Source organism: Sebastes umbrosus, chromosome 19 (assembly GCF_015220745.1).
Source record: "Sebastes umbrosus isolate fSebUmb1 chromosome 19, fSebUmb1.pri, whole genome shotgun sequence".
NCBI classification, from domain to species: Eukaryota; Metazoa; Chordata; class Actinopteri; order Perciformes; family Sebastidae; genus Sebastes; species Sebastes umbrosus.
In genome coordinates, this window is record NC_051287.1 from 3,256,754 (window position 1) to 3,284,320 (window position 27,567).

The 27,567-nt window shown below is 39.5% G+C and overlaps 1 protein-coding gene across 1 annotated transcript; it reads left to right on the top strand.

Annotated features, from left to right (window-relative positions):
- Positions 1 to 1,221: 1,221 nt before the first annotated feature.
- On the top strand, positions 1,222 to 27,432 carry jmy (junction mediating and regulatory protein, p53 cofactor). Its single transcript, XM_037752174.1, is given in 13 exon segments — positions 1,222 to 2,277; positions 2,279 to 2,329; positions 2,331 to 2,384; positions 2,386 to 2,436; positions 10,406 to 10,579; positions 18,883 to 19,033; positions 19,994 to 20,163; positions 20,928 to 21,093; positions 21,327 to 21,517; positions 21,618 to 21,698; positions 22,479 to 22,574; positions 22,658 to 23,168; positions 24,673 to 27,432. Coding segments are annotated over 13 exon segments (2,616 nt in total). The 5' UTR covers positions 1,222 to 1,668; the 3' UTR covers positions 24,984 to 27,432.
- The last annotated feature ends 135 nt before the right edge of the window (positions 27,433 to 27,567 follow it).

The window sequence follows — 27,567 nt, forward strand, 5'->3', positions numbered from 1 at the left end:
GCAAAAAAAAGACATATAAAGAGCAAAAAAATATACAATACTGATAAACACTACACTGCACTTAGATATTAGATTTAATAGTTAAATAATAGTTATTAAACAATAACTTAAATAAAATGTGGGAGAAGAAGTACAAAATTAAAAGCAAATTATACAAACTATATTGTGAAGTTGATGTTGCGTTTATTTGATAACTTTAGTTACTTTGCAGATTCAGATTAATAATAAAAAACTATAATCAACAAATAATTCAATTAAGATAAGACTTAATTTATCCCTTGGTGAAATTCACAAGCTACCAGGCAGAATATAAAGTAAAAAATAAGCCACACCTTTACCAGCAACAGTAAAATATTGTACTCATTAATGCATTAATAATTCAAATGCAATGATATATATATTATATATATAGTCCTTAAGAGTCCTTAAGGTACTCAATTATTTCATCATTTTCACTTATTGCATATTTTTATTTGTATTTATTTGTTGTCGATTAATTAATCAGATCAACAGATCTAACAATCTAACAACAATCTGCAACTATTTTAGTTCTTTAGTTCTTTATTTGTGCATGTAATAAAATAAAACCAAAGAGAAGAAACATACAATAACATAAATAAATGCACAGGTGGGTTGAAAATAAATAAAACTAACACTGAAATTAAAGACAGCTGTTTATGCTTGCTACCAATTATATTATACTATTTTCAAAAATATCTAAAAGAAAGAAAAGTATACCATTTCCAGACAAGAAATGCTAGCGTAAAAAAGACAGAGGAAGAAAATAAATAAAAAATTGTTTTAATAATAATTATAAAGTATATAGTAGCAGTAATAGTATTATTGTATATAGATAAATATATATAGATAGATAAATATATACATATAGATATAGATAGATAGATAGATAGATATCAACACTATACTATACTTAAATATATAGTTTATTAATACTTATTAAACATACCTTAATATAAATAATACAAATTGTGGGAGAAGAAAGTGCAAATTTAAATAATTAATACTTATTACTACTATAAAGTACTTAACAGAGTATTTTCTCAGTGCTTTTTTTCCATCACTTATATTTCCTATTCTCACCATGGACCATGAGTGCCCTCACTGTGTGTGTGTTGCACCAGTTAATCCCTCCCCGGATTTGACAACACGCACGCACCTTGACCTTGCTTGTAAACGAAGCTCACACGTGACACCGAGAGCTCGAGCTCGAGCTGGACTGCATCATTGTCTCTACAGCGGGACAAACAAAGAGCCTCCACGAGCCCAACGGTTATTATCACTACTGGAGCGCGAGAGAGAGCAGTTTAAATTTTAAATAAACGGCACCAGAGTGTCACTATGACAACAACAAACGGTTATGAAGAGAAGCTGACGACGACTCTCCTCGTCGTCGTGGAGGAGAGAGTCTGGCCGTTTAACTTCTTCCATGTCTGGATGCTGAATCCGGCCGTGTGTGGTGGAGGTGGTGGTGGTGGAGGGGGATAACGACGTTATAGCTCGGTAAACAACGCTTTGTTTCACCTCTTTAAATCCAGCCGTTAACTGCTCCGAATCTCACTTTTCTAGCCGTTAGTAGCCGTTAAGTAGCCGTTAGTAGCCGTTAGCATCACATTCTGTTTTTTAACGGTTATTTTTTTTTTAAATGAGATGTCATTCACGATGATGGAGGATCACGTCGAGTCCGACTGGGTGTCCGTCAGACCGCGGGTTTTCGACGACAAAGAGAGGCATAAATTCGTCTTCATCGTGGCCTGGAACGACATCGAGGGAAAGTTCGCCATAACCTGCCACAACAGAACCGTGCAGAGGCGGACTACTCTGCTTCTGGACCCGTTACTCGACGCTGCTGCTGCTGCTGCCGCTGAAGGACCACACTCTGTCGCGACTAATATTGGGGATACAAATGCTTTAAAACCGGGTGGTTCAAACACAACAGAGTGTGTGAGTCCTACATTAGCGTCCTGGGATATTGTGACGCCTAAACTGGTAGATATTGAGCTCCTGGAGCCAGTGGATGATGATGATGCAGAAGCAGGAGAAAGTGACAGCCGTGAGGACTTCAGCTGGGCCGGGGTGTTCTCCTTCCAGGACCTTCGAGCAGCCCACCTCCAGCTGTGCGCCGTCAACTCGGACCTGGAGCCGTGTTTACCTTCCTTCCCAGAGGAGCAGTCCGGCGTGTTGTGGTCGGTGCTGTTCGGCTCTGCTGGTGTGTCGCAGCGGGAGACGGATGCTCTCTGCTACCAGCCGCAGGTGTACCTTGGGTCATGCCCTGGACACCTGCGGGTGGAAGATCCTCTCCGAGGTGCTGTTTCTCCGGCAGCGAGGACACGGAGGAGTACTACGAGAGCCTGAGTGAGCTGAGGGCAGAAGGGCTATGAGGATGCTCTGGAGAGGGCCAAAAGATGCATGCAGGAGGTGAGTTAATGCAGGATTTCATGGATGAGATGCAGGAAATGATGACTTGGAGAAAAAAAGGTGATACATAGAATAGAATAGAATAGAATAGAAAGCTTTATTGTCATAGACAGACAAATGGATGGATGGATGGATGGGTGATGCTGGAACCTTGAATTTCCCTCGGGATCAATAAAGTTACTATCTATCTATCTATCTATCTATCTTGTTAGTAAAAAAAGACAGTTAGTAGTGCAAAGTACAAAAAATATACCACATATAAAAATACAAGGAGATGAAGAAAACGGTTAAAAGTGAATATAGTGCAGGGTAACAGCTGTAATACACGACTATTACAAAAGTGAATATAGTGCAGAAGAAACTGTTAAAAATGAATATAGTGCAGGTTAACTCCAGTAGCTTAGTCTATGAAAGTGCACTGTGTGCATTATTATCTGTCCTGCAGACCGTCCTCCTTTGTTACATGGGTGAATTTATTTTTTTCCCACCCCTAATTTTTATACTCTCTAATCAGCATTATATTACATAGGAAGGCATTTTTAAAACTGTAGTTTTCAGAACATAATTGTGCCTCATGTTCTGCTTATCCTCCTCCTCTTCCTTTGTCCACCCCCTATGATCTACCATCTGTTGCTGCATGCACGTTCACAGGCCTTGTAATATGATCTGGTCTGGCCAGACATCACACTCTAGTTGGCTGAAGGGAGTCTCGTAGAAACAACAAGAGAACAATTAGAGGTGGAGTTACAGAAATGATGTGTCACCACAGCTGGTGAGATTGTTTCAAGTGTTAGTCCACACAGCTGAAGACATGTATTCAGCTAGAAAAACAAAACATGTAAGATGCTAACATGTGTTTTCATTCAAGGGAATGTGCCAGTGGTGGAGAAAGTATTCAAATCCTTTACTTAATTAAAAGTGCTATTACCACACTGTTAAAATACTCCACTACAAGTAAAAGTCCTGCATTCAAAACCTTACTTAAGTAAAAGTATGTATCAGCATATCTAAAGTAAAGTAAAAATACTCACAGTGCAGTAAAATGTTCCCCGTCAGTGTTTTACTATTATATTTAATCGGTTTGAGTAATTGTCTAAGGAAAAAAAAACGTCTAAATTCTCTGATTCCAGCTTCTTAAATGTGAATATTTTCTGGTTTATTTTCCTCCTCTATGACAGTAAACTGAATATCTTTGAGTTGTGGACAAAACAAGACATTTGAGGACGTCATCTTGGGGTTTGAGAAATACTGATAAACATTTTTCACCATTTTCCGACATTTTATAGACCAAACAACTAATCAGTTAATTGAGAAAATAATCAAGTTGCAGCCCAAAACGCATATATTAAATATTAAAACTCTTATTTAGTTTATAAATGGTGAGAAAGGGTCCGTTATAATGTCTCCAAAGTTCAAGATAATGTTTCCAAAAGTCTTGTTTTGTTTTGACCAACAGTCCAAAAGCCAAATATATTTAGTTTACTATCAAATAAGACAAAGAAAACTGTACACTGTACCGTACTGTACCTTACTATTATCATCTATAGTGGTTATTTGCATAAAAACACAATCCAAATGATTATGATTATTTAAATATTTGCTTTGATTAAAAAAAAATCTTGGCATTACATTTTACGAGACTACAATTGAACACATCATGGTGACGTTGTAATTTAGCTTCTGACAATAGTCATTTTTACTGAATAGAGCTGGAACACATCACAATGCAACCTCTGTTTAAGTTAGTAGCTCCGTTATTTAGCCAGTCATGACTGTACTGCCCGCCGGCTGCTAACAGGTAACGTTACTAACTCTCCTCCTGCTGATTTCAACACAGATTTGTTGTTCAGTGTCGCATTATCAGGGAAAAATTAGGATGCGTTCCTTCAGGTTTAGTAGTAGTAGCGCCATGCTGTTGAGCGCTTTTTCTCTCTCTCCGTCATGGCTCCGGTCCCAAACAAACACGATACAGTGTGCGAATGCGTCATTGTACATGCGTAACTGTTGGAAAGCATCAATACAGAGGAATTGATAATTACGAAGGCATGAGATGCCAAGGAATCTGACAACAATGAACCTGTTGGGGAACTGTTTCTGTATTCCCATCCCTGTCGTTTTCCCTGCCTGGCAAAGTGGCGGATGGCCTGATGATTTCACCCGCCACTGCCAAAACTTTACCAGCATTTGGTGGGTGGCGGGTGCTAATTTCAGACCCTGAGTAAATGTACTTACCGTAATTACATTCCACCACTGCAAATGTCATCTACCTGTTAGAGCAGACGTAACAAATCTAGCGTGACTACCGCAGAAACTACTGTGAAGTATAATTAAAAGTCATGAATCAAGTCACTCAGTGTGTTTTGAGAGGAGACAGAGCCTCAGGCGTCAGAGTCTTTCACCTCCTATCGTTTTGTTCTACTGAATGACACACACAACGGAGTAAAGGCTTGGCCCAACCAGGAAAGAAAGTATTTAATGTCACTTTTTTTATACAGTATGTGACAGAGCTCAGAAGCAGATAGTGACCCACCTGGTTTTATTAATATGACACAGATCATTACATAGATATGGTCTGATCTCAGAGGAGGCTGGTCCATAGAGGCAGAGGAGGCTCCTCCTCTATTTCTGAGAGGCAAGAGGTAGATCATCCATCCATCCATTACCTGTAACTAGCTTATCCCATTCGGGGTCGCAGGGGGATCCCAGCTGACATTGGGCGAAGGCTGGGTACACCCTGGACAGGTCGCCAGACTATCACAGGGCTGACACATAGAGACGGAGAAGAACATGCAAACTCCACACAGAAGGGCCCCAAGCTGGGTTTGAACCTGTGACCCTCTTGCTGTGAGGCGATGCAGTTAATCGCAATTAGACATTTTAATCGATTGACAGCCCTAATTAAAATACATTATGTTGGACTGTGGTGAATTATGAAGGACATTTTTCACTAATTTTCTAACATTTTAAACAATAAATCGAGAAAATAACCATCACATTACGCTCTAATGTACTGTTTATACCTCATGCAGCTCCTCCATACCACCATACGGACTGGGTTTAAAATATTATGTGATTAGAAGAAAGTATAAGGAGGAGAGCATTAGTGGAAGATGCTCACTGGGTCTGGGAGTAGTGGCCGCTCGCAATAAGGGAATCACAACCGATTTTAGTCTAGACTGTTTGGTGTGGATGGAGCAGCTGGAGAATCACTGTTGTATCACAACTTATCACAAGATGCAGCGGCCTCAATCTCAGCCCTGTCTGTGATGATAACTGGGACAAATATGCAAAAAGACCAACTGGTGGAAACCACTTCACAGAGCATGAATCAGTCAATCATTGACCAGAGACTTAATAGTTTTTCCTTATCTGTGCGGCCTGTTGTTAAACAGTAAACCTGACACGTTGCAGCAGGCTGATAGTTAGATTTTAATGGCTTTGCTTTGTCGTTGTTCATGTGTGGTGATAATGTGAAGCGTGTGAAAACTGTTTAAACAGTAACTACATTTGTAATGAGGGTTGGATGAAGTTAAACAGCATGGTCAAAGCTGGCTGGATTATACAGTGTTTGGTATCCAACATACAGGTGTGAGTGTAATGTAAAAGCTCATAATGCACATTCAGACTGCAGCAGCTATTTTCATTATCAAATCCAGACCTTTTAAGCTGACATATTTAAATGTTATGTGCAACTGACTGTTCAAAACCGAAAGATATTCAGTTTACTGTCATATAAGACAAGGAAAACCGGCAAAGAGTCACATTTGAAAAGCCACAACCAGAGAATTTTTGGTATTTTTTGCTTAAAAAAAGACGATTATGATTATCAAAATTGTTGCAGATTAGTTTTCTCTCTAGCATCTACATACATATATATCAGACTAGTTTCCTCGCTCTCTATACAATTTACTTAGTCATAAAGGGATAATAGTAGGGCTGGGACAATACACCTATCTCTTGATTTGATACTATCACGATACTTGGGTGCCGATTCGATATGTATTGCGATTTTTAAGTATTGTGATTCGATATTACAATTTATTGCGATATCGAATCAAAATACTTTTTTGTTAACTTTTTTAACACTAGACCATGAGAAAAAGTTGAATCACACACTTCTAGGGACTTTTACTTTGGAAAATATCTAAATTAGATAACGTTTCCTGTCCGTGAGAGAGTTAGCATGCAGCTTTAGCCGTGATGTCTAGCTCTGCTTTTCCTGTCCCAAAGTGTTTCCATACTTTACTGAATGTGTAATGTTTACCACTTTGGATTTAACATGTGAGGGTGCAGGTCGTATCAGATATGACGTCACGTTCCTCAGACTACAACAATAAAAGCGGTAACTTCCTTCTTCCTCCGCATAGACTCAAATTAACCAAATATATCGATTCTGACATTAAAAAATCTATTTAAAATACATACAAAAAGTCACGATACATAGGTGAATCGTTTTTTCCGCCCACCTCTAATAGGCAGTTCGTTTACTACTGTATGTTTTGTGTGTTAATGTGTGTATATGCCCAAAGTTTGTGTTTTGTCATGGTGAATGTGCACATTAGCCACCGATACCGCTGTGGGATTAGTCTGCCATGCTGTGGCTTTGTGGGACTACATTTAGCTCACTTTGTTTAGCCTGCATTGCATGATTCACGTTGGGGTATGCAGGTAGCCTTTTAATTTGTGTTGCCTACTAACACATATTTATTTGCAATACAACTAATGCGCCCATCTGTTTTATCTTTGAGCATAAAGCAGTAATACTGTGTGCAAGGTGCATGTTACCTTTTGAGACTGCTTCTGCTGGCTACAGGTGCCGTTTAATCCTCCTGTGCTTCCCCCAAAGCAAAAACATTGTGCAGAATTAACCCACTTTGTGCCAGTGATTTCTAGCTGCAGGTCTGAGTTCAGTTGATTCACAGGTGGTGTGCAGCTCTGCAAAGAAGCTTGCCATTGAGTGCTAACTGGTATTCCCCCTCAGCATTTCATGTCTCCTAAATAGCAATCAGCTCATTAAACAGAGTGTCTGCTCTGATCACAGTCGAGGCGTGTTCTTCCTGACTGTGAGATGCTTCAATTAAAAGGTGGAGAGAAAAGTGCTCCAGCAAGACGGAGCAGATTTAGCACTGACAAACTGGAAGAGTTAGTCCTGATGATAGGGCTGGAGCGTCTATACTATAGCTCTTATCGCTCCTGTAATTATGTTGTCTTTGCGCTTTGGAGTGCTTTCTGTAGACTTAACGGCTAAATTTAAAACACAGTCATGTTTATTTTAATGACATCTTTCAAATAAGTTGGTAAAGTGAGAAATAAGTACATTTAATGTTACACTCACCCTTGTAGTTCATCCATTTTTCTTATGTCTAGTCAGTATTTTTGTTTGGAAAAAAGAACGCAATGTTGGTGATTTACCAACAATAAAAATGTAATAAATATATAAATTGAAATGAGACTACATTTGCTGCCTTTTACTAAATGAAACACAAAAATGAAAGACATTGCCATGAGGTCACCAGACGGCAATGAAAACCAGAGTTACAAAAACAATACCAGAAAACATAAAGGGGTTTAAACAAATGATATATAAACTATGTGAAAAGATAGATGTAAGTTTATTTATATAGCACATTTCAAACACAATGGCAAAAAAATTGAAATGACTGTTTTTGTGAATGGAGTCTCGTCTGGCCGAACTTGGACACGGTACGGAGGGACTTGGCAATGTTTGGCATTTTTGTTTGAAAGATGACTTAAATAGATGCAGATTTCTTTTCTGTCAGTTGACTAATCAATTAGTCAACTAATTGTTTTGGCTCTAATTAAGACAAGTAGCCCTGCTGCCTTTTTGAAGTGCAGGCTCATCAGCTCAAACACTAAGTAGTCACAGGCCCTCTGGCTCTTTGCCTTTCATCATCAACGAATCGATTTGACTATGCAAATAAAATTACAGCAGGAAATGTTGTATTATAAAGAAACAGCTCTGTCTTCAAAGGAAGTACTAAAAAAAAATCCACTGGCAGAGATTTCTTGACTCCAGTGCTTGTATCTGTAAAAGTTTAATAAGTTAAAATAGCACATAAAACACAAATACTTAGTAGGTTTGCGTAGCTGGTGCCCAGGCAGCAGTGGGCTCATTCAGCCCAGGGGTTTTCCTGGCCAGGGAGCTGGTGTACGGTTGGCCAGTGGTTACCACGGAGACACGGGCCCAAGGTAAACAGTAGGAGCAGTGTTCGAGCTGAATCGTGCAGTGTCTATCCCCAACGTGGAGGGCTTTGGAAAAGCAGCCTGGAGTTAATATAAGAGTCTCTATTCATATCTATAGCTCCTTGCAGAGAGAAGAGCACTTTATCCGGCGCTCTGGACGAAGATTGGGTGGTGGCACATTTCAATATCATCTGAGGCAGAAGTGAAGGAGACGTATTGTTGCTGCATGAATTGGAGCTACTGGTTTCTGAGAGCCGGGAGATGAATTGTGTTTGTGTGCACAATAGCTGTTCTGATAGCGTTTATCTCCCGAACAATGAGCAGTCTGTGGATAGTAGGACATATGGTACGAATCAGCAACAGTTGGGGCCAATTTATTCTCATTGTACTGCACTCAAACAATATATTTAATGGTATCATTACTGACCACACACATGCATACAGAGACTCTCTTTTAGAGATTAGGTTAGGATCTTTCCCTTGAGCTTTGAAAAAGCTTTTGTTTAGGACTCATTGTAATCATGACTTTGACTCACTACACACTAAAGTCCAGGTTTTCCATTGAAATTGGCAAAGTTAGCATCACACCCATTGTCTCATTTATAACCATTAACTATTAAATAGGCTCTTTTGTTTTGGTACATCTGACAATCACCAGAGGCCCCACGATACGATTTTATCACGATACTTAAGTCACGATATGATCTTATTGCGATTTTAATCATTTTGCAATAGGCTGAGTATTGACATAAGATATATTGCGATTTCTTACCTTTTTCAACTGCAAATTATGCAGTTTGTCAACATCTATTTTATCAAATAAGATACAGTTTTCACTCAGTTCATCTCAGAGTTTTCATTCACATATTTTGAGGTCAGAGGTCAAGGGACCCCTTTGAAAATAGCCTTGCCAGTTTTTTTGGGAGCGTTACTTAGCATTTTTTGTGACAAGCTAGTATGATATGGACAATGGATTCCATAGGTTTTCTAGTTTCATATGATGCCAGTATCTTCACTCTAGCTTTAAAACTGAACCCGCTACAACCTCAGATTGGGTTAATGCATTTAAGAAGTTAGTAGCGTTAAAACTAATCTTTTCAAAACAAAGTTACAAAGTGTTTTACATGGTTGAACCCACGATGATAACGCGTTAACGCAAATTAATTTTAATGCCACAAATTTCTTTTTCACGCATTAATGCAACTTGCGATTTTTAATTAACCTCTTAAAAATCTGGCGGGTCGTCTATCCGTCTTTTATAAAGCTAGAGTAAAGATACTGTCATCATATGAAACTAGAAAACAGAAGGAATCCATCGGTACCAACTATGTCATACTAGCTTGTCATGAAGGAGGTTAAATAACGCTGCAAACTTGCGCTAAATTTTGGCAAGGAAAAACTGTCATGGCCATTTTCAAAGAGGTCCCTTGACCTCTGAACTCAAGATATATGAATGTAAATGGGTTCTATGGGTACCCACGAGTCTCCCCTTTACAGACAGGCCCACTTTATGATAATCACATGTAGTTTGGGGCAAGTCATAGTCAAGACAGCACACTGACACACTGACAGCTGTTGTTGCCTGAGAGAGGATTAACACGTCGTTGGGTTTTGGTCTTTTCATGGGATTTGTTGACAATAAGAAAAGTCTAAATTAGCTTCACCTTTGTCCTTTTAATGCTGAGGTGGAATATGTTGCACCCTGTGTGTCTCTGACTGCACCAGTTTCCCTGCTACATCTCTTCTCTACATGTTTTTGTCTCAGGTGTTGGACAAACACAAAGCCATGGACAGCATGGTGGAGCTGCTGCAGGTGTACCCCAAGGAGGACGAGGCGTACGGTGAGCTGCTAGAGGCGACGACTCAGCTCTACCACTACCTACTTCAGCCTTTCAGGGACATGAGGGAGCTGGCAATGCTGCGCAGACAGCAGATTAAGGTAATACTTACACACACTGATACAAATACCATCTGTTTTAGGGCTTGATTTAAGCAGGTTTAGACCTCACTGTAGCCGGCTAACTAGCCTGTCCTGGAACACACTTTGCCTCTCTGCTACAGCGTACTCCACCAGTTATGATGCTATTCTTGTGGTTTTAAAAGCCATGGTTAGTGCTGGGAAACAAGCCCTGAACCACTGCATGGTAATGTCCTCCACTGAGCCTCCTAAGCCCACTGTAATGACATTAGTTGCTGAGGATACATGTGGTTGGTGATGATGATGTAGTAGCCGATCTGCGCTACGCTGTAGCTTTGCATCTGGGGGCTGTGGAGGGCAGAGGATCAGCCAGAGAGGCTTTTTCCCCTCCACCCAGAGCGGCTTAACAACCAGCATAAGTATTATTACAGCAGCCACTAAACCACTCAGTAATTCTGCAGCCTCAGCACACTCTTCTGTTTTCCACACTCTTTCTCCACTCCATCTTTGTTGTTTTTCCTTCATTAGAGGCTTGAAAAGGGAAGTAAATCCGCAGGGTAATCTTTACTGTCTCATAGAGCTGAGTTCAGACTTAACACATGACTGGTTCGGGTCAATAGGTCGGAGTCCTTCACACTCACTAGTTCAACAGCCCAGCAGGAAGAAGGTACATACATTTAAGTGATTCATGAACAAAGGCAGAATGAATGAGGATTTTTTAAAAATACAAATATAAAATTCCACATTCCAATAAATAACAACAATACAGCAACAAAACAAAGCTCCTGTCTTTGCTGACGTACATCTTCACTGCTGCTAGCATTAGCTCTACGTGTTTAATGTATGCTTTCTGTTATAGTAGGTGTTGCTAATAGCAAATTACATCACTTGGAAATTGCTAACAAAACGTCACAATATGTCTTTTTTTCTATAATTTCTAAACTGATTTATGGAAGTTTATTTGCATTGCACATCTGAGATAATGATGTCCTCGGAAAGTGGAAGTCACACATAATCTAAAAGTATGTGTATCACATCTGTGTGTGCAAACATGACTAATTTGGGACTAAATCACCTGACACGGTATCTTAACCTCCCTCTGTGGACCTCACAGTTTATAGCTCAGTTAATAGAGATTTTGGATGCTTCATCACCTGAATCATCATCATTTTGCATCATCAGGTGTACCATTGCACAACTGCAATTCTATAAAATGCTTTGCTTTGTTGGATTGTTAACAGTATTGAGTGCTGCTTTTTAACTGGACACATGCTGTCTCTGTAGCTCTGTATCTTCTCAGTCTTTCTCTGTTGTTGTGTTGTGAGAACTTTCCCGTCTCTAAACCACATTCCTGACGCAGTAAGCTCATCCAGCTCCGTGTCATCACTAAATGCCTGTGTGGGTGTGTTTTATGAGTGTTTGATGATGGTATTTGGGTTCTTGGGCGGGTGTTGATCTAAATTAAGAAATTTCACTGAATCATCAAAATTTTATGCAGCACTTTTTCTGTAAGGATCAGTCTGGTGATATTTGATATTACCGTTACATGAAAAGACTAAAACCACCAATGAATTTATCTACTAACTAACTAAAGTATTTTTTGTATCACAGCCTGATATTTCTTCTTCTTCTTCTTCTTCTTCTTCTTCTTCTTCTTCTTCTTCTTCCTCTTCTTCTTCTTCTTCCTCTTCCTCTTCCTCTGTGCCATAGAGCTCCATTAAAAACACATCAGTGAGCCTCACTGTGTTACTGGATGACATGTTCCTTCATCACCATGAACACACACACTGTAGTATATTTTTATTAAATCCCTCATACACCATCCTGCTGCCACTAATACTCACTAGAGCACCAAATGTGGATTAATCCGCCGCTAAAAATAGTCCCCCAATAAATGCACTATTTCCTCCTTTATGAGTGACATTTGCTAAATAACCACAGTGTCCAGCTGTTTTAGGACATTTCTTAGCCCTAAGAAATCAAACATTATATTTTTTTCAGAGAGGTTTTTAAAGAAAGATATATAGAAAAACACCAGCCTTATCCTTTAAGATACGAGACCTGTTTGGACAAGTGATAGGTTATCAGGGAATCACGGTAAACATCTGGATCTTCCTCCATCTCTCATGAAACCCGATCCCTTTGTATTTATATTCATAATTATAAACGTCTAAATTGAGTCTGCTTTATCTGCTGTAAAATGTACATAATTGCACACTATTCATTTCATTAATTTAGAGCTGAAACAATTAAGGACTAACGGGCTCAGACAGGCTGGGGAAGTCCTAAAAGTATTGAGATACAGACACATTGTTGGTGTTTGTCTTTTCGTATTATTTATTGACAATAAAAATCACCAACGGACTGCAACGAATTATTATTTTGATCATCAATAAATCTGCAGATTATTTTCAGTTACTATTTCACCCTTTCTGTCCAAGAACGTCACAACATCTGGGTGATAGGTGAGCCAATTTGACAGAGAAATCGAGCAGTGAAGCTACTGGGAGGTATTTACAGTGCTGGATATCTATTTACCTTTGTTTTGACTTTGTTTAGTTTAGTCAGTGAGGCTTTTACTGCGAAATTACCGCAACTTTATCATCATCGTCATCGTCATCGCAGCACGCAGGTTTTGGTTGCTTAGTAACGGCAGGTGCGACAGGAGCGCAACCTCCGAAGCACCTTGGATAACTCGGCATGTTTCTGACATGTTTTCTGGAGTTTTTCTGAGAATGTGAACTCTGCAGGATGCCAAAGTTTCCAGCTCTACCACCTGCTGCCCTCAGGGCGATCCAACGGCTAGAAACAAAGCTGTATGCAAATGAACCCTTGATGCCGGTAGAGGCGGTTGGTTTCTCCCAAACTGATGAGTCAGGGTATCGGGGTGGAGATCCTCCGCTTTTGTGAGGAAAGGGGAAGGAGAGGCAGTCGGCTGCTTTAATTTACATGCAGTTTGCATCCGACTTAATGTCGCAAAGTTGATGTGAAAAGGACCAGAGCAGCCGGGTATCAGTCGCTTGGTAGTATGAGTGTGAATACACACGGACACGTATGAGGATGTTGTGAAGACAACACAGAGCTTCAAGTTAAAAGACTGGTGTTGAGATTCAATCAACCAGAGACATCAGACAGTAGAGAGGATGTAGTACAGGAGGTTAGGAGAAGTTAATACTGTGTTTTTAGCTGCGATATTTCAAGGATGTTGTATTCAGAGTTTTAATTATTTTAATTATTGAATGATCTGTTGTTGTCTCTATTAATAGTTTGTATCGAGCTCCTCTAATCAAATACATCATCACTCACAAAAACATTCCCTCTAATATCGCAAATCATATCGCAATTACTATATCAGTCAAAATAATCGCAATTGGATATTTTTTTCTAAATCGTTCAGATCTATTAGTATTATTACATTAAACAGAGAAAAGCAGCAAATCCTCTTAAATGAGAAGCTGAAACTGTTGCTTGAAAAATGACAATGAATCCAATCGATTAATTGTTGCAGCTTTACAGTGAAATATTATATTTTTAACTCTTTCTATTCTCCTCAATGGTATAGCTTTACTGAACCACTGAATGAGAGAGCAGATGGAGCAGTTAATGAATGATCACCTGAATGAATCAACAACAAAAGGTGTGGAGTATTTTGGTGAATGGTGCATTGTTGGAGGTCCTGTTGCATGTTGGAGCGGTGAGGTGTCGGTGTCCTGTTGCCTGGAAGGTCAGAGGTCAGCCATGAATTAAACATGTGGTTTCTCTGTAACGTGTCCGAGATACTTTTGTACTGCAGTGAGCTCCAGTTACTGTTTCGACTGCATTATTACTTGGCAACGGTTGTCATGGCGATCCCTTAAACACCTGCTATATTTACCTCCAGCTAATTTAACACAGATTTTTAAATATCACATAAGATAATCAAGTAGCTCTGTGGCCTGGATTTAAGTAGTTTCTCTATTTAAATACATCATGACTAACAAAAATACTTTAACTAGGGTACTAGGGTATGATACTGACCCAAATAACTGGATCGGCTATCGGTGACAATGGATCAGATCTATTCAATTCTATTCTATGTTTAAGACAGTATATACATTATATACTGCATTAAAAAGGTTTTAATTGTAATTCCTGTTAATTTTGAAGATTTTTTATCAATTTTCTTTATTATTTTAATAATAAACACAAATTCTCTTATTTTTGAAGATTTTTTTTACCATGTTACTGGTGTACAATTTATTATTTTGATAATAAATAAAAATTCTGTTAATTTCTTAGGATTTTTTACCAAGTTACTGGTGTACGATTTATTATTTTAATAATAAATAAAAAATCTGTTAATTCTAAGGATTTTCTTTACCGAGATACTGGTGTACAATTTATTATTTTAATAATAATAAAAAAATCTGTTTATTTTGAAGATTTTTTTTTACCAAGTTACTGGTGTACAATTTATTATATCGTTGCAACTAACGATTATTTCCATTATCGATTGATCTTATTAGTTTCTCAAGTAATAATTTGGTCTATAAAATTTCTGAAAATAGTGAAAAATGCCACAATTTTCTTTACCCCAAGATGACTTCTTCAAATGTCTCGTTTTGTCCGACCAACAGTCCAAATACTAAATATACTCATTTAGTTTTTAACAGATGTCACTCAAACAGGAGGAAATATTGCATTTGTTGGGGACTATTTTCAGCGGCGGATTAATCCCCATGTGGTGCTCTATTGAGTATTAGTGGCAGCAGCATGACAGTGTATGTGGGATTGAGTCAGAATAAACTACAGTGTGTGTGTTCATGGTGATGAAGGAACATGTCACCCAGCCCTAAGTGAGGCTTATTAATGTGTTTTTAATAGTTTTTGAACAACAATGGAGCGCTATGGCACAGAGGAAGTAGATATATCAGGCTTTGGATACACACACAATACTCCTTTCTTTGTTTTGGACTAAAAATCTGCTGGCCATCATCATCCTAACCTTTGTGGAGCTCACCAATGTTACATCCATCCCTCCCCCACAGCCGCCTGATAAACACTGCCTACTAGTATCTAGCACTATTTTAACCAGATGAGATAACGTACCATCATGACACTATCCACGCCGTAATCCCAGCACTCTTACCGCGAGAGCTGGCGTCACTTCTATTTTCAGAGAGTTTGACACGTCTGTGTTTCGTCGCCACAAGCTGTCGACCAGAGGTGTTAAAGGAGATCACTCATACAGTTGCATCTTCCCCCGCAGCTTCCTGCCTGCCTGTTAGGTGTACACAAGAAGACAAAAACAAGAGACTATACAGGTGTAAATTTGGTACTTAATGATGTTTACTTGTATTTACAGACATCCTCACATTAACAAACCAGTAAGTTACAACACTCTAATGTGCCCCAAAGGTACTAAAATATGAATGAGTTGTGACTCTAAATCAACATTTATGTGTCTCTGTCTCACGCTGTATGATTATGAGTTGTGATGAAGGAATGGTGCTGACATTGTGTGTTATTGTGGGTACCCACGAGTCTCCCCTTTACAGACATGCCCACTTTATGATAATCACATGCAGTTTGGGTCAAGTCATAGTCAAGTCAGCACACTGACACACTGACAGCTGTTGTTGCCTGTTGGGCTGCAGTTTGCCATGTCATGATTTGAGCATATTTGTTTTTATGCTAACTGCAGTACCTGTGAGGGTTTCTGGACAATATCTGTCATTGTTTTATGTTGTTAATTGATTTCCAATAATAAATATATACATACATTTGCATAAAGCAGCATATTTGCCCACTCCCATGTTGATAAGAGTATTAAATACTTGACAAATCTCCCTTTAAGGTACATTTTGAACAGATAAAAAATGTGCAATTAATTTGCAATCAATCACGATTAAATATTTTAATCGATTAACAGCCCTCATTCTAATATTAAAATTATGTTTTGTGTCAATAAGCTACTGAACGTTGACTGGAAAAACGAGAACAGTAAGATGTGTTTTGTCAGTTGCATGGATGCTTTCTGCTTTGCATAAAACCAGTAACAGACTGACGGTCTAACTGGATACAGAGATGTTTTGCTTTAGTTTGTTAAGCAACAGATGCTGTTAAATGTCACAGGTGTCGGTGTGACATGTCTCCAGGTCTGACTGATCTGCCTTTTGGCGCTCTGTGGGTGTTAAATGTTGGCGCCGGCTCTTCTCTTCACATGTTGGTGCTTTGGTATCCGTTCTGTTGAAGGATACCTGAACAATGAGATCACTGCTAAATTTTAATATTTTCTTTCTCTTTTTTGACATTCCTCATTCCTGAAGTGATTTCTTTTTTCTTCTTCTGTTAGAAACTTTTTCTCTCTGGTCTCTGACGTAATCTCTCCTCCCCCATTCGCTCCCGGTTTCACCCCAAAACCACTCCCTGTTCTGGTGCCTCACGTGCAGACACACAATACAGCACTGAGTTGAGTCTGCTGGCCGACATAAATCAAGGCCTTTGAGGTTTGTTGGTGTTTATTTTTGAGCACCTACACCCATCTGTTTAACATTGAGAGATTAATATGTGACTGTATGTCCACGAGGCCCTCACAGGGAGTTAATGTGTCTGTGTACATTTTGTTCCATGTGGTCTTCTCCTGGAGGAGGAGGAGGAGGAGGAGGAGGAAGGGGGGGGTTCAGGACTCCACGTGGCGCTGCTTTTTCCTCTGTTTCTCACTCTTTTTCACATGGCACTGACACGAGCTGCTGAAAAGTGAACTCTTGTTGACGTGTGAATGATGTCGTGCCACGTAATATGAACTCCTCCCAGAGTGTGTTCAGAGTTTTCCTGTTTTGTTATCAGAGGTTTTTTTTCTTTTATTTATTGTTCCAGCAGCCCAGTAGGACACTGGGTTAGTGTCACTCTAAACAGAAACATGCAAAAGCATGCCAGGCATCACCATTACCACCATCTGCTGTCACTTACTGGTATTACACAACACTGTAGTGAATGGTCTGTGCCAAGGGTTCAGGGGGAAGAGAGGTGAAAGGGACAGGTGCTTACTTGTACTTATGCAGGTGTTCTGAAAACAACGGCACGTTATTGTAGTTTGGCTGCTGCAGCTCATGGAGGCAATTAAAACTCCTTTATGGAGTCATAACTCACTTAAATCTGAACACACAGACATTATAACACTATTTTTAGGTATATTGTGACTTTCTGAGGATTTAATTTTGATATCCATCGCAAATTAACGTCCATAAATCTGCATATAACTACAGAACTTGCCTGAGAATCATCACGATTTTAAGTTTTCTTCAGTATCAAAGTAATCCAGTAATAGTTGTCTGTACATCCACGGGTACATTTCAAACAGGAACTTTTAATAGCTAATTCGGCATACTTTTAATGATGCCAAAATGTAAACAAATTAGGGCTGTCAATCAATTCAAATATTTAATCATACTTAATCGCATGATTGTCCATAGTTAATCGCAATTAAATGCAAATTCAAAATGTACCTTAAAGGGAGATTTGTCAAGTATTTAATACTCTTATCAACATGTGAGTTAACAAACATGTGCTGCTTTATGCAAATGTATGTATATATTTGTTATTGGAAATCAATTATCAACACAAAACAATGACAGATATTGTCCAGAAACCCTCACAGGTACTGCATTTAGCATAAACAAATATGCTCCAATCATAACATGGCAAACTGCAGCCCAACAGACAACAACAGCTGTCAGTGTGTCAGTGTGCTGACTTGACTATGACTTGCCCCAAACTGCATGTGATTATCATAAAGTGGGCATGTTTGTAAAGGGGAGACTCGTGGGTACCCATAGAACCCATTTTCATTCACATATCTGGAGGTCAGAGGTCAAGGGACCCCTTTGAAAATTGTCATGCCAGTTTTTGTTCTCCAAAATTTAGCATAAATTTGGAGCGTTATTTAGCCTAATCTATCTTTAAAACTGAGCCCGCTACAACCTCAAAATCCTAAATTACGTTAATGCATTAAAGAAATTAGTGACGTTAAAACAAATTTGCATTAACACGTTATTATCGCGTTAACTTTGACAGCCCTAATAATAACTATTGCCTATAAAGTTCACAGCTACACAACATTATACTTCCTGTTTACATCCCCCAAAGCTATGATTATCTACCAAACAGAAGGAAGACAAATAATCAAATAATAATAGGAGTAAGAAAAGCTATTAATATAAACTTTTGTCATGTTGCTGTATAGATGTAATGTGGTGGGGGACAAAGTGTCTGTACTGATTGAACTTTGTTATCTGTGCTGACGTTGAACTCGCTGTAACGACCTTCTTTGACCCCCCCATCAGATCTCCCTGGAGACGGAGCGCCTTGGTCCTCGTCGAGTGGAGGGCCTGAGGAAAGAGGATGAGGAGTGGCAGAAGAAGGCTCACGCCGCCGTTCTCTCCATACAAGACCTGACTGTCAAGTTCTTTGAAACCACGACTCGGGCACAGAAAGGTAAACACGTGTGAAAGGAGGCATTTCCTATCTTTTGTGTTTGCTGTGACCTTTGAACCTTTTGTGGTGTTTGTTTACTCCATAACTAAGTGCAGTTAACGCTCCACGTACAGTCCCAGATCTCCAACCTCTCACATACCAAAGTGATTTTTACAAGTCCCCCCCTTCCTCCAAAAGTATTTTAATCCTCAAACCATCTCAGCTATGAACTGCTGCTGGGAAACACGTCAGCTGATTTTCTGTTTAGACGTGGAACAGGCTTCCCTTACCTCGAGTCCAAGCACTACTATATAAAACACTGCTTTAGTTTCCATTTAAGGGCTGCAACTAACAATCATGGTATTTGATTAATCTGTTTATTACTTTCTTGATTAGTCGATTAATCGTTCAGTCTATAAAACATGTTGAAAAATATGAAGATGGCGTTTTCAAGTGTTTGGTTTTGTTTGACCAAATCACCCAAAACACAAAGATATTCAGTTCAATTTACAAAGATAGAAAACAGAGAAAAGCAGAAAATCTTGTCTTATTAAAACTCTAAACCATATCACATGAGCATATGCTCTTAGTTTGTTAAGTTAGTTTTGACAGTGAATTATGAATGAGTCTTCTTGATATTTGCATAACCGATTGGTGTTTATGGGATGCATTGATATCAAGTACTTTGTTAAACTACAGTATGTCTCTGTTTTTTACTATGATTTGTACCATGTCTAAAATTAGTGATAGATACATTCAAACCGTGTATATTACATTACTGTAATTATTTCATGTAATATGCTGCCTGGAGAAGGCCACTTTTTAGGCCCTTGCAAATTATATATTATATCTTTTTAATTTTCTATATATGTTAAATAATTAAACAAACAAACAGACACCAAGAAAATATTTCTTAAAAATTACTCTTTACTTAAATACTTAATTTATGTCGATCAACTATTGTTGGTTTATGTGTTGCAGCTTTGTATGAGCGGATGCGTGCTGACCAGAGGAAGTTTGGCAAGTCGGCGTGGGCAGCGGCGGTTGAGCGTATGGAGCGGCTGCAGTACGCCGTTTCCAAAGAAACTCTGCAGCTGATGAGGGCCAAGGAGATCTGCCTGGAACAGAGGAAACATGGCTTGAAGGAGGAGGTAACGTACACCGATGATACTCACAAGAACGTTTATCACTTATGGAGATCAAGGTGACCCCACTATTACGTTTTCGTTTTAAAACGCATAACTTTTGCTAGGTTCATGCCTAGCGTCCACACTACCTCGGCGTTTTCAAGCCGGTTTCAGCTACTTTATGAACTGCTGGGTAACTTAATCTATATTAATACATCATAATTGATAAGTTGATTTCTATTTTGTATTAATAATCTGAATCTGCAAAGTAACTAAAGCTGTCAGATAAATGTAGTGAAGTAAAAAAAGTAATAAACTACTAAAATGTAGTGGAGTAGAAGTAGAAAATAGCATAAAATGGAAACTTTCAAGTACAAATACCTCAAAATTGTACAGTACTTGAGTAAATATACTTGAGTGAGAGACACCAATGCTTTTGATATAGACAAGTTGAGAGAGAAGGAAAAAAAAACCAAAACAAGATAATGGACGTGTTGGTAAAATGACCTCATGGCTCAGACATCCTGCAGTGGGTTGAATAACATCCTGGTGAACAGCGATGGAAATGACTCATTGGGAATGATTGTTTGGGTCAAATACTTGCTGGATATTTGTAAATACATAAAAAAAAAAGTACCTGGTGTATGCTGGAGTGGTGTAGCTCAGCACTTAGAGAGAGAACAGGAACACTGACTCAGGCTCAGTTTCCACTTCAAAACAAATGACAGGAAGTGCTGCCCTCTGGTCTGGGGTAGAAGAGTAATGGAAGTGTGTGTCTGTGCTTTTAGATGCAGAGTCTGCAGTGTGGAGAGGACGCCATGCTGCGTCTGGACCAGCTGGAGGCGCTGTACTATGAGCTGCAGCTGCAGCTGTATGATATTCAGGCGGAGATGCTGCGCTGTGAAGAGCTGCTGCTCACCGCTCAGCTGCAGAGTTTACGGAGGCAAATGACAGGTGAGCATCGGTTCTCTTCTTTAAAGGGATAGTTCAGGTGTATTTTGAAGTGTGGTTGTATAAAGTACTTCTCCATAGTCAGTGTATTACCTGCAGTAGATGGAGTTTGGAGAAACAGACAGGTATTTTCTAATACCTCGCTGTCAGACAGTCTTTTACGACGGGGAACTGACGCTGTTATCTACGCTCCTTTCTAACTACATCTTGATGAATCTGTTGTGATGTTGCACCAGAGCGACAGGATGAGGTGGTGTACTACGATGCCTTCGAGAGCCCCGATGCCATGAAGGGTGATGAAGATCCCACAACTCCACCGCCCCCCCTCAGAGATGAAGAAATGAGCGTCCTACATCAGAGGACGCGGCAGCTGGAGGCCCGCCGGGGCCGCATCACCGCCAAGAAAGTCTACCTCAAAAACAAGAAGGTATGCACCGATGAGTAACGAATTAACAGCTAGATATTGAGGCTGCTGCTGCACAGGTTAGTTTAGTGCATCATTTATGTGCTTTCTTTTTCTTGAATAGGAAATCTGTATTGTCAATCACAACCAGAAGATACAACAGCGACAAGGTAGCCATGATGACTCCCTGCAGACACTGCAACAGGTAAGACTCAAATATTTATCTGTGGCTGCATCTGATGGGATTTACGTACAATAAATAAGCATTTGCATATTATTTAAATGAGTTTTTGGTGTAGTAAATGGAGACTATCCATTAATAGTGAAAAAAACACAACATAAACATATATTTCAGTTTGCATAAATGCCTTTAAAGCACATAAATACCGTAATTTAGTATCTTGCTTTTTCAATGTAAAAAAACTTAACCATTCCATGGTGGTGCTGCTGCAGGAGTACCGCTGACCGTGATTGTGATCGTATCCAGAAGTCGAGCCATGAGTTGCTTTCTTGTTTCGGTTGTCTGAATATGTTGAGTTGGCTTTTTAATGACATCTTGTGGTGTATTACGGGGACAGACAGACAGACACAGGTGGTTTGTATTCGTTCAATCAAACATTACATCAGTGGTCGTTGCAGACACACCTGGCAGAGATTTTTCTAAGTTACTGTGTGTTTTTAATGAGGAACTACTAAAGTACATGGAGTCAGACACAAACGCAACACACACCTGTTTTTAACGGCTTTTCTTCCCTGCACTCACCAGCTGCAAGCTTTGCTTTCATACTACAAACCAACCACATCTAAGTCAGCTTAGAAACAGACTGAGTGAGAGACTCCTCCTCAAACGGTTGAGGTCCGGTTGTTTAGTTTGAGTTCAGTTGACAGCTCACAACTTTCTAAATGAACCACATTAAACCGGCTAAACCCACCAATCCAAACAATCCCACTTGTTGCTACATGAGATCTTTTGTTTCCTGTAAAGGGAGGTGAAGCTGAGGAAGATGATGAAGCCAAGAGCAACGCCAGAGTGAGTCAGGATAGGCAGAGGACTCTGGACAGACTCCGCAGCCTCAAACAGGTGAGAACTCCGACATCCACTAATTCTCCTAAAGAGCACCGTTGACCTGTGACTGATCCTTGTGTCCTGACTCTCCATATCAGCGTTACCCCGGCCAGGTGACCCTGAAGTCTAGCCGGCTGCGTCTGAGCCAGCCTCACGGCCGGAGGAAAGGCAGCCAGCAGCCCAGCACTCACTCAGCCAGCGTTCAGACCGACTGCATCTCAGATCTCCCAGAACTCTATGCTCCTCCTCCACCCGACGCCTGCAGCTGCGACAGCGTCTCTTTACCTACAGTCGACCTCCAAACTCTCGACTCTTCGCCTCCCTTCCTCTCGCTGCCTCCCCTCTCAGCCTCGCCATCTATTCTGTCACTGGGTCCTCCTCCTCCTCCACCTCCCCCGCCTCCTCCTCCACCTCCTCCCTCAGAGGAGCAGCAGGATGAGGGCCGGGAGGATAAACCCAGCCCGATGCGGCATCATGAATGCCAGTCTGAGTCGTCCTCTCTACCCCTCGCTCCATTTTCCCCTCGATTCTTTGACAGCAGTCAGCTGCAGACGGCGAGGAAGAAGCTGAAGAAGACGGCCTCGCTGGACTCGACACAGTGGAGGAGAGGTGAGGAGGAAGCTCACATTTTTCACCTTCTTTTGACATTTCTCATAACAAATGAAAAGTCTTTGGTTAAAGTTGTAATCTTTAAGATTTCAGTCCTGGTTTATTTGGCGATACCATAGACTGTATATAAAGATGGCGACGCGTCTCCACTTCCTCCCTGTGGAGGACAGAACCTGCCAAAATAAAAAATAAATGAATAAATAAATAAATGACCCGATAAATAAATAAATGTCATTAAATGTAACAAAAATAATATTTAAAATAAATGTAGCCATTAATTAATTGATAAAATGCAACATAAATTAATATATTTAAAAATAAAGAAAAAATAAGTGCAAAAATAAATAAATAAATTCAAAGATTAATACAATTAAATACATAAATAAATAAAGAGTAAAATTAAACAGAAGAGTAAATAAATAAGGGACTTAATACAAAGATAAATAAATAAAGAAGCAAATTAAAACAGAAATATAAATTTATGTCACATTCTATCAATTAATTAATGGCTACATTTATTTTTAATATTATTTTTGCTACGTTTAATGACATTTATTTATTTATTTGTCATTTCTGCCAGCCGCCACCACAACATGTTCTGGCTTCACTTTTGGGGAGCTGTCATGTCGTTAATCTTTACATACAGTCTATTGGCGACACCTGTGGTTACTTGTGAAAACAGCAAGTATGGTTTAATACTACAGTTCCCAGAATTCAAAGCAGCAAACACTTGTTGAGCAGCTACTTTTTCAGAAGAGCAGCCGGTGTGTCTGTTTACAAAGCAGCCAAACAAACTCATGTTTTAATAAAGAAGTCAGACGATAACCTGTCTTTTTCCACCGTGACGTGAGCAATGTGAATCTGATTTCATGATTTCTAGCACGGGAATGGCCGACCCTGCTACTGTAGAGATGTAATTACATAATGTAAATAACCTTTAATAACAATGCAAAGTGCTTCACATCAAATTGTATATAGAAAAACATTAGAATACAATAAACCAGGGTATAATAATAAGAATAACATTTATAGAAGTTGCATGGTGGACATTTATGAGCAGGTTGTTCTACAGTTTTGGTCCATAGGAGGCCTTTTTCATGGAAAACATTTTGACTTGTTAAAGTAGGAAAAGCGCAGGTGTAAATAATTAATTTAATTCCATTTAGCTGCTTTCATTTTAGGTTCCTGGTATCATGCATGTCGGCTCACTCGCACGCTCACTGGCACACCTGAATAGAGCAGAGCCATCGTTAGTGTGATTAGTAACACCTGTGTTTGTCCTGTTTGAGCTCAAACAGAGTGTTTCAGACAGAGGGTGAAAAGAGGTGCTGTAGCACAGCCGCTATGAGAAAAATAAAGCATGTTTTGGACATTAAAGCATGTAAACATGTTCTAATAGATGAACAATAAGCATAATAGGTTGTCTTTAAATTACATTCTGTGGTATTATAAAGTCGTTACCTTGTATGTGAGGCTAACTGTTGCATCGGTGTGTTCTCTGCAGCGAGCTCTCCCATGGACGAGGTGCTCGCCTCCCTCAAACGTGGCTGTTTCCACCTGAGGAAGGCCGAGCTGCGAGTTCTGGCCCCCGACCCGGACGACGACAGCGAAAACATCCTGGCTCAGATCCGGCAGGGCGTCCGGCTGAAGAAGGTACGGACCCGACCGGAGCAGAAGCGCCACGCCAAGAGCTTCACCCACTCGGCCGACGCTCTGACGCGCAGCATCCACGAGGCCCTGAGGAGAATCAAAGAGGCTTCGCCCGAGTCGGAGTCGGAGGATGAAGGCCTCCCATGCACTGACTGGGAAAACTGAGTTTGGCTCATTTTTTTATGGATACGTGGAGCCAAAACGAAGAGGAAACAAGTGGACACGCCAGGGTTAAATCACCTGGACATACCTTGGTGCAATTTGAACAAAAACCCTTGATTTTTTTATATCAGAAGTATGTCGTTGTTTTTTTTTATTCATACTTCTGTGTGTTGTTTGTAAAGATGGACCACTAATCTTTTTTTATGTCGTTGCTGTGGCATTCTTGGCGAGGATACAACCTCTAACCTCTCATTATGTCGGTCTACATGTCAGAGTCGTACTGTAGCTGTGATGGGTTTGTTTTAGGAAGTGAGTATTTAGTTTTTTTTACGTCTCTTGCTTACAGCGACACTGAATACACTGAATACGTGTGTCGGACATTTTTACATTCATTTGTACTGTATGTTTCAGTGCATAAAATGCCATGCAGGATAGGACAATTCCAAATTCCTTAAAGGAAGAGTTAGACATTTTGGGAGATATATCGCTGCTGGCTGTAGCTTCATATTTAGCATAAAGAAATGCTAAGCTAAAAAAAGGAGAATATTTCCCAAAATGTTCAACTTTAATTTGCTAATTTGGGTCATTTTCATGTGAAAAAATGTGAAAATTGGCTTTGATTTGTGTATTTAGCAAATCAGCCATGCCTGTTTTTAGCATTTACACTTAAAAATAGATAAATAGTTACATATATATGATATAACCAGAGGGAGAGATGGAGGAAGGATATCGAATATCTGTCCTGAAAACAACAGGAAGTTAATTATTGTAGTTTAACACGGTCAGAAGTTGGAGCAGCAGCAGCTCATCAAGGCAATTAAGGTGATTTAAAAACCTAAAATTGCACTTCTTCTATGAGTTATAACTCAGTCAAATCTAAACACACAGACATGATTCACATAGTTTTAGATTCAGTGTGATGTACACTTCTCAAGGATGTCCGTATCGCCAATATCCATCGCGGATAAACGCCGATAAATCTGCTTCGAAATCATGGAAAAAGACGCTGCTTGTAACTGCAGAACTTCATCACATTTTTAAGTTTTCTACAGTATCAAAGTATCCCAGTGATGGTTGTTTGTACATCAATCAGTACACTGTGAACAGGAACGGCTAACAGCTAATTTGGCATAGTTTGAATGGTGCCAATTTGCCAAAAGGGGTCTTAAGTTGTAGCCCACAGTGTAACTCACTGACTCCATGACATTATACTTCCTGTGTACATCCCCAAGGCATCATGGGAAATATAATTCCAAAACGTAGAGCTTAGTTAGAGTTAATATTTACTGTTTACATGTCACTCTGATAATGTAGTTTAACACGCAGTAGGTAGCTGATAGAGCTGCAGGATATAAATGATCTAAATAAAACTGTTTTACCTGCAGCCCACACAGGAGCACAGCTGGGTCAGAAATATTAGCACACAAACAGCTGTAGTTTTTACATTTAAATATTCATAACAAATATTATCTGTTGACTTATCTGTGCATCCTCAGATTTTCCTCCTCCAAGGATGCCATTTAGACCGAGGCAGTATTTCTGAAATATAAATCTAGCTTTGGTCTTTTTCTTTTTGATTGTGCAGTCACTTAGAAAAGAACGGATGGATGGATATAATATTTTAATATATGAAGAGGAATAATAATGACCTCCATTGTGATCATCTTCCGCTATGATATATTACCGTTAAATTAGCCAGAATATGTTTCAGACAGATGATGAAAATCTATTCTATATCTATTTTATGCAATTATTTAAAGCAAAAACTCAGATTATTCTTTGGTTGTAGCTTCACCAATGTGACAAGTTGCTGCTTTTCTCTGTTTTTTGTCACTTTAAACTGAATGTCTTTCAGTTTTGGACTGTTGGTCGGACAAAACAAGACTTTTAAAAACGTCATCTTGAGCATTTTTTCACTATTTTACAGACTTAACGATTAATCATTTACTTGAGGAAAATAACCTGCGGATTAAAATGTAGATGGAGGATATCTAGTTTGGATATGTTATGAAGAAACTGTTCCATGCAGCATACTGAAGCCTGTCTGCAGGGATCAGTTAAACTGAAGTCTGAGGCTTCATCACCCTCTGCTGGTAACAGACGCAGCCTCCTGCTCCTCCATATCTGATAACATTCAGATCATATGTGATGTTTATATTTATTTTTACTAACCTGAGAGAGAGTCCTGATATTTATTCTTCTCTTATTTGGAGTCCATAGCGATCTCAGATGTCGTTCAGCAGGTGGGACGTGGTCTGCACTGATCTGCAGTTCCAGGCTTTCATCAGTGCTTTGCAGTCTGTTTAGAGACTTCCAGGTTGCCCAGCCGAGGACTCTTAGTTACACTCTTTTTAGGGCTGCTGAAGCACATCTCAGCACTCCTAAAAAACACTAGAAAACCTAAGGAATCTATCAGTACCAACCATGTTATACTAGCTTGTCCAGAAGGAGGCTAAATAACACTCAAGAAAAACCCATTTTCATTCACATATCTGGAGGTCAGAGGTCAAGGGACCCTTTTGAAAATGGCCATGCCAGTTTTTCCTCGCCGAAATTTGGAGCGTTATTTAGCCTACTTACTGACGAG